The sequence below is a fragment of the Cynara cardunculus genome, assembly GCF_001531365.2.
Source record: "Cynara cardunculus var. scolymus isolate 2C chromosome LG 5, CcrdV1, whole genome shotgun sequence".
Classification (NCBI taxonomy): Eukaryota; Viridiplantae; Streptophyta; class Magnoliopsida; order Asterales; family Asteraceae; genus Cynara; species Cynara cardunculus.
The window spans coordinates 36,663,783-36,671,702 of NC_037532.1; the positions used below are offsets into that span (position 1 = coordinate 36,663,783).

Consider the following 7,920-nt stretch of genomic DNA (forward strand, 5'->3'; position numbering starts at 1 on the left):
TCTCCCCCTCACCCTCCATTAATTCTCTGCGAGAACCCATTGATCTTGTTCGTAGCTTTTTGCAATGTCTCTTTAAAGTTTTATTTAAATTGTGGGGTTATTTTCCTGTCTTAATGAACATGGGGGGTTTTATCTTTTGTCTCCCAAACAACGGCAATCTGATTTCAACCTTTTAATTTCTGTTTTGTGTGAGTGAGATCTCGTTGATATGGGTCTCTCTGCCATTAAAGTTGGATTGAGCTTCTTTATGTTGGTAATTTGATCTTGTTTGTGGGTCTGGTTTAAGCTTCGAAATGTGTTGTTGAAGTACTGCTTGTAAGGTGTTTGATAAAAATCCTCAAAGAAAAATGGGATCTGGGAAGGGGTTTTTTTCCACTCGGGAGTTTGATTTGGAAGCTAAATGGTTGATTGATCCGAAGCTTCTTTTTGTTGGTCCGAAGATCGGAGAAGGTGCACATGCCAAAGTCTACGAGGGCAAGTAAGTCATAATTTCGACTTCATTTAAGAAATCCCATTGGCTAGCTGTTTGGTTGGTTTTTCGTTAATACTATATCGGTAAAGTTGTCAGCATGGAATAATCTGTTTGTATAAATTGAATTTTTTTTTTGCTTGATTGGGTTTTTTTTTCATAGACGAGAAGGGGTGTTTTGTAATTGGGCATGTTAATTTTTTTTTGGCTTTCGCATCATAAAGCTTTCCCTAAAAACTTACTGAATAAGCTATTTTCTGTATCATTAGCCAATGTCAAACAGGACCGAATAAGCTCTGAGTCCCATTAAACTTATTAAGTTGCTAACAACTGTTTGGTTGATTTTTCATCAAGTTGTATGTGTGGATTAATCTGTTTCTATAGATTGGAAATGTTTTTGCTTGACAGGTTTTTTCATAGACAGAGAGTGCTTTTTAGTCCAAGGGGCAGGTTTAAAAAGAATTTTGCTTTATTGAATAAGCCACTTTCTATGTAATTAATCCACTACCAAACAACCAAATAAGTTGTGAGTCCCATTAAGCTTATTAAGCTGCTAATAAACAGATCCGTAGTTTGTGATCAATTTGGGAAGTTGGATCTCATTTGTTATTGATTTTTGAGCATCTTTTGGCAATTCGTGATCTTTTTTTCATATAATTACTTCGGTTGAAGCTAATTTGATTGTGTTTTATTGATTGTTTGCATTCATTCAGATATAAAAACAACGTAGTTGCCATTAAAATTGTGAATAAAGGCGATACACCGGAGGAGATAGCAAAGATCGAAGGTCGGTTCATGCGAGAAGTCGCGATGTTGTCGAAAGTGCAACACAAGAATCTAGTGAAGGTAGTCTGTTTGATACCTTCAATTGGATAATGTTGTATTATGGTACAGATTGTAGGTCAAATATTTTAGGGAAATTGTCCAAAATAGCCATTTTTGACCCCATTTCACTTTAAGTTTTTCCCGATTCACTTTATAGTCGCTTGGACAGCATTCCCGATCTTTTAAGGCTATGTTTGGCATACTAGTTGTGAAAAGCTAGCAGTTGGCTGAAAAATTAGCAGATATGTTTTGGAAAAACTAGTTGATAAGTCAAATAAAAATGTATAATGACCTAAAAAACACATTGAAAACCAGATAAGGGGAGTAATAGGGAAAAAACCGGAAAAAAACCTCTCGAGCTTATTGAAACGCTACTTCGAGTATCGATCAATAAACTATCTTATAAGCTACTTTATAGCTAACTAAACAGGGTTTTTTCATTAAGTTCAAAAAGTAAGCTAGCTTATGGTTGTCAAACATAGTCTAAAATTTCTTGAGATTTTGAATCTTTTTTTTCCTACAAAAAACAGTTCATGGGAGCTTGCAAGGAACCCGTCATGGTGATAGTAACCGAGCTTCTTACCGGTGGGACGTTAAGAAAATTCTTGGTGAGCATGCGGCCGAACGGCTTGGATACACGTGTTGCTATCGGGTTTGCACTTGATATCGCTCGTGCAATGGAATGTCTACATTCACACGGGATCATTCACCGTGACTTAAAACCCGGTAAATCTCCCTTTCTTCATTGCTATAAATAGATCTTATGCAAAATGTAGGAATTTTTCCAATTGTTAACTTCTTTCTGGATTAGATCATCACAAACAAACCATTTCTGAATGGTATTCATTAATGAATAAAAATGTTAATTTGCAACAAACCCATGTCGTTTTGCTTGCTTTTCAACCTGAATTTTAGTATCTGATTTCTTGGAGAGTACATTTGATGCTTGTTATTGTGAACAAGTTTCTTTCTGTAAGATGAACAGGAATTTATGAAGACCAAAAGTGGAAAAAGAGAATGTGTAGATTAATCTGTCTATATAGATTGGGAGGGTTTTTTTTCATACATGGAAGGAGCATGTTTTTTATTGGGAGGGGTAGGTTCGGAAAAAACTTAGTTTTCTGCATAAAGCTCCCCCATAGGAGGTTACTGAATAAGCCACTTTCTATATCATTAAGCTACTACCAAAAAGTTATGTATAGTTGACTGAATAAGTTGAGTTTCATTAAGCTTATTATGCTGTTAACGGATAGGCCCTTAATAATTCAAAACGAGTTTAAGTTCATGGGGTTTTTCTGAACTTTTCCATTTGGCAGGCGGTGGGATGTACACAAACCTGACCTCTACCATAAATAGTAGAACGACTGTTTCTGTAGATCCTCATTTATGCAAAATGTACGAAAAGAAATGCTCAAAAGAATTTGTTGAAAAAGAACATAAAAAGAACTTGAAAATAAGAAAAACGATGTTATAAAAAATGTGAAAACGTTTTAGAAGTAAGCAACAACACACAAACAAAACATACTAACAGTACATGAAAACATAACCAAGATAGTAAAAGTCTTGGTTACTTCTTTGTGATCATTAAGTCGCGGGATTGAGTCCATAACAACGGTCGGTTTTCAAAATATCTCGTTTCATTTGTATTGAGAAAGATCGTTCTTTTCAGAAAACTTGCTGCTTACAGCCGACCACAAATCCGTCAAACTTGCTGATTTTGGTTTGGCAAGAGAAGAATCGTTAACGGAGATGATGACTGCAGAAACTGGAACTTACCGTTGGATGGCTCCGGAGGTAATCTATAATTACCGTTCTGTTACTTTTCTGTTGCCCCTAGACCGAGGCTTCTTAGAGTGCGTTTTGTATCCGGACAGGATAGAACAGGAAAGAACATGATAGAATAGTTGTTCAGCGTTTGGTAAGACAGAACTGAACATGACATAATAGATAAAATGACCAATTTCCCTTGTTTATGTATTTTATATATTTTGATTAATTATGTAATTATTAAATTATAATAATATAAATATTTTTTATAACAAAATATATCATTAGAAAATTTTCGTCAAACAATTAAAATGACACAAAAGTAAAAAGTTTATTTAGTTTCCATTCATTTTATACCTTTTCTATATTATTTTTTAATTATTAAAGTATTTGATAAGTTACATAAATTTATCAAAATATAGAAACCGTACAAAAATAATATTTTGAGGACACTAAAGTGAAAGTTCCAAAACCATAAAAATACAATAAATAAAATTTAAAGAATGAATAAAATGTAAGAGAGAGATATATTTGATGTTTTAGAAGAGAATTCGGTTTTATTTTAAAGTTATATTGGTAAAACATAGGTCTGTTTCATATTGTTCAATGAGGCGGGGGTGGAGCATTCCTGCCAAACATGGAACAGTGTCCCTGTTCTGTCTTGTCCAATGTACCAAACGCACCCTTATTTTTCTGTTCGCCTAAACACCGAGGCTTCTTATGGGCGACCATTTTGCAGTAAAAAGTAAAAAAAAAAACCCGGTTTTTTGTAGCTTTACAGCACGGTAACTCTTCGGCACGGTGAAAAGAAACATTATAACCACAAAGTAGATGCCTACAGCTTTGCAATTGTTATGTGGGAGCTCATACACAACAAGTTACCATTTGAGGGCATGTCAAATCTACAGGCTGCCTATGCAGCTGCTTTCAAGGTACGAAGGGCATTTTTGTCAACGATATGCTAACTTATTTTTTTGAGTTCATTGAAAAAGCCCAATTTAGATAGCATAAACTAGCCAAATTATTCCCCGTATGTTTTTTCAATTTTCTTCTTTAAAATATCCCTTTAGGTCATCTTACATTATCATCGACTTATCAACTAGTTTTTACCAAACATGACTAGTTTATCAGTCAACAACTAGCTTTTCAGCTGACAGCTAGTTTAGAACATCTCCAACAACTATGTTAAAGTAGAGATTTTGTAATTTAGGAGTTTTTTTTTTTTCCCCAACAACTATGTCAAAATAACCAAAGGGCCTTTGGCCTAGCGGTATCCTAGTCCTTGACCTCCAGGGGTTAGGTGAGGAGGGTGTGTGAGTTTATTTGTTGCATTTGTCGTTTATAAATATTATGTACTTAAAAAAAACTATGTTAAAATAGAGAAAAATAGAGAGAGAGAGAGAGAGAGAGAGATTTATTTAATGTTTCAACCAATGAGTTTGAATATGTAATAATTTTTTATAAAGTTTTTTTTAAACTAAAATTATAAAATATTTGAATATTTATACTATATTATAAAGCATTTGATAAAAACTTTTAAAAACCATTTTTTTATACATGAAGTACTGTTTATTTATGTATTTTTTATAACATATCTGTTAGAGATGCTATTATGAGCAAAACATATCCTTATCCTTTTGGATCAACTTTTTTTAGTTAGACTTTTTTTGGTAGCAATGTAGCTTTGTTTATAAGTAAATTCATTATGAAGATAGGAAAAAAAGGACTCAAATAGGGTTTCCTTATTCATTGATGAATAGAATATAAGCAACCCCACTCAAATTTCAAATCTTGAAACTTACTCTTCATACATTAATCATTTGATTACAAGACATTTCCATTAAAAGAAGGTTGAATTTTAGGTTCAAAAAGATTTAATGTCACCAGAAATACCTTCCATGATGACCATGTCAAAGTGGGGAAATGTTGTGGGACATGTTTCAAAGGAAAACTGTTGTTCCTAACGGTGTGTTTAGTATCCAGACAGTACATAACATAAATATACAGTTGTTGTTGAACAATTGTTCAACGTTTGGTAAGATAGAACTGGACATGACAAAACAAATAAAATGATCAATTTACCCGTTGATATCTTTGGTATATCTTAATTAATTATGTAATTTATTATAATATAATATAATACAATAAATATTTTTATAATAAAATATCCCATTAGAAAGTTTTTGTTAATACGATTAAAATGACACAAATATAAAAAGTTTATGTGTTTTGAGTTTTTACTTTTTACAATTTATGTATTATTTTATTGTTATTAATATTTAATAAATTACATAAATTAACCAAAATATAGAAACTGTATAAAAGTAATAATTCAAGGACAGTAAATTGAGTTTAAATAGCATGATATACAATAAATAAAATTTAAATAATGAATAAATTGTAAAGAGGGAAACGTATTTGATGTTCTAGAAGAGAATTAAGTTTTATTTTGAGATTATATTGGTAAAATATAGGTTTGTTCCACCTTGTTCCATGAGGTGGGGTGGAATACGCTTGTGTTCCACTTTGTTTTAGTCTGTTCCACATAAAACTCCTGCTAAATGTGGAAAAAATGATTCATGTTCTTTTCTGTCTTGTCTTGTGTACCAAATGCACCTTAAATTCCACGTCACTTTTCTATCCACCAATCAAATGAGGCCATATCATCACTTTATTGGGCAGAAAGAATAAAAAATGAATTTAATAAAATAATGATGTGTCTTCATATAATTGGTGGGACAGAGAACGACGTGAGATTTGGGAACAACAGATTTTTATTTGCTCAGACCACCAATTCTTTTTCGGAAAAATCTTATCATGATCGGCCGTTATGATGGTTATCGTGTTTTCTTGATTTTGTTTTACAGAACGTAAGACCGAGTGCCGATGAGCTCCCGAAGGACTTGGCTCTAATTGTGACATCATGTTGGAAGGAGGATCCGAATTCTCGGCCAAACTTCACGCAAATAATACAAATGCTTCTTCATTACCTATCAAACAACACGCCTTCGGGACCCACAGCGATCCCACCTCGGATCTTCACTTCCCAAAATGCCATATTTTCACCCGAATCTCCCGGTACTAGCACTTTAATCAGACAACGGGATGAGTCACAAGAAACACCGAAAACACCTATGGAAAATAGCCCCAGTGGTCTATTCTCATGCTTTTATCGGTGTTGTTGATAACAAAGATACGAAAAAAGGTGTTCTATAATCAAATCAGACGAACTTAGTATATTCCAGCTTGAGGTGGATCTGGAGGGTACGATGTATACATATTTGACCTCTATCCCAAAAAGTAAAGCCGGTATTTTTATGTTAGTGGATTAGATGAGTAGGGGTAGGGTTGATGTGGTGTTATAGGTGTAAAAAATAAGGTCCATCCAAAGGCCCTCTTATACCCTTAAAGTTATAAATCTACTGATCTTTTTGCTTCTAACGGTTATGTTAAAATGTATGGTAGAAAAGAAAAAGAAAACGAGAGAAGGGGAAGAAATCTTCAAATTTAAAGAAATCTTTAATCCTTTTTTTGATTAACATGAATATCTAATCCGTTATGCGAGTTGACTAATCTCAGAGTGACCACCTGCTTTTGCGGGTAGCTTGGAGTCACCGCATTTGAATCTCTGTGGCTATAAGGAGATTTTTATTCCTTTTTGGACTTGAACCTGAGATCTCTAGACACTTTTAACCTTTGGAGCCCAAGTTTAAATCAATCAGGCATCACCCTTGTGGTTGAAATCTCTAACTTTAATATCGAGAGAAGAGGGAGATTATTTTAATCGTATGCACAAATGAGGCTAAGGTGGCGTTTGTTATTTAAGAGGTGTTGAAGTCTGATTTCACTTCTGATTTTTAAGAGGTGGTGTTGAAATCTGAAACACTCAAACTGTTTGTTTTTACATCTGAAATCTAAATCAGTCATATTGGTTATAACAATGTTCTGTTTCAACATGGATTTGTATTTCTTTCTTTCAAGGTTTTAGTCAAATGACAAAAAAGAAAAAAAAAATCAGAGTTTTCCTTACGGAATCAGCTCGTTGTACTAGTCAAAACCTCATGAATCACGGTAACTAGATAAACATAGAAAGCTTTTACAGGTTTATTAATCGAATTTTCAGTATGCAAGAATTGTCATCTATGTATTTAACCATCAAGATTCCATTGAGAATGCAATGCATTCATAAGATTAGAGGTCGAAAAACAAACCCCATGATTCTAATCAAAAGAGAAAGTAACCAATCAGAAGCAGTGATTACGATAATATAATTAAATACTGTATTCTTCGAAATGAAAAAGCTGTTGAGAATGAGTACAGTATTTTTCTGTTGAGATTTTGATTTTAATATTCTTATAAAAATTGGAAACGTACAAACTCTGAATGCATTGGATTGTATTTAATGAACAACAAATGATGCATTTATTTTTAATTGGAAAAATATGCTCGAAAATAGCAAAAAAACCGCCGTTGCCGGGGATCGAACCCGGGTCACCCGCGTGACAGGCGGGAATACTTACCACTATACTACAACGACTTTGTTATTTAGTTTTACAATATTATATATATATATATATATAATTTATAATTTTAATTATTAAGCATATTACAATGGATGTGTAGGCATTGCAAAGGGACGAAGATGAGAGGATTTTGTAAACCCAGTCCCCCAGTTTATAATTTTATTAATATATTTTAATATATATATATATATATATATATATATATATATATATCTATACTATATTATAATGCATTTGGTTAAAACTCTTAAAACTCTTAAACCCATTCATCCCTATCCGATTTCATCCCATAACTGAATCCGTGTAACTAACTGCAGATAAACACAATCAAATACA

General features: G+C 33.1%; 1 protein-coding gene and 1 non-coding gene across 2 annotated transcripts; one reads left to right on the plus strand and one right to left on the minus strand.

Moving 5' to 3' along the window:
- LOC112513086 (serine/threonine-protein kinase STY13-like) lies at positions 1-6,493 on the plus strand. The gene is made up of 6 exons (XM_025119211.1): positions 1-478; positions 1,183-1,315; positions 1,825-2,020; positions 2,964-3,088; positions 3,835-3,993; positions 5,929-6,493. Exons 1-6 carry the CDS (start codon positions 348-350, stop codon positions 6,244-6,246), a joined length of 1,062 nt encoding a protein of 353 aa, XP_024974979.1. The 5' UTR covers positions 1-347; the 3' UTR covers positions 6,247-6,493.
- Positions 6,494-7,526: 1,033 nt separating this feature from the next.
- On the minus strand, positions 7,527-7,598 carry TRNAD-GUC. Its single transcript has one exon. It is a non-coding gene; the product is annotated as a tRNA-Asp (tRNA).
- Between the last annotated feature and the right edge of the window lie 322 nt (positions 7,599-7,920).

What these genes read in the sequence shown, in the direction of transcription:
- LOC112513086 (XM_025119211.1), top strand. Translation starts at nt 348, where the DNA reads ATGGGATCTGGGAAGGGGTTTTTTTCCACTCGGGAGTTTGATTTGGAA. An exon ending in GCCAAAGTCTACGAGGGCAA is followed by an intron (nt 479 to 1,182) that starts GTAAGTCATAAT and finishes GCATTCATTCAG; the next exon opens with ATATAAAAACAACGTAGTTG. An exon ending in ACCGTTGGATGGCTCCGGAG is followed by an intron (nt 3,089 to 3,834) that starts GTAATCTATAAT and finishes GGTTTTTTGTAG; the next exon opens with CTTTACAGCACGGTAACTCT.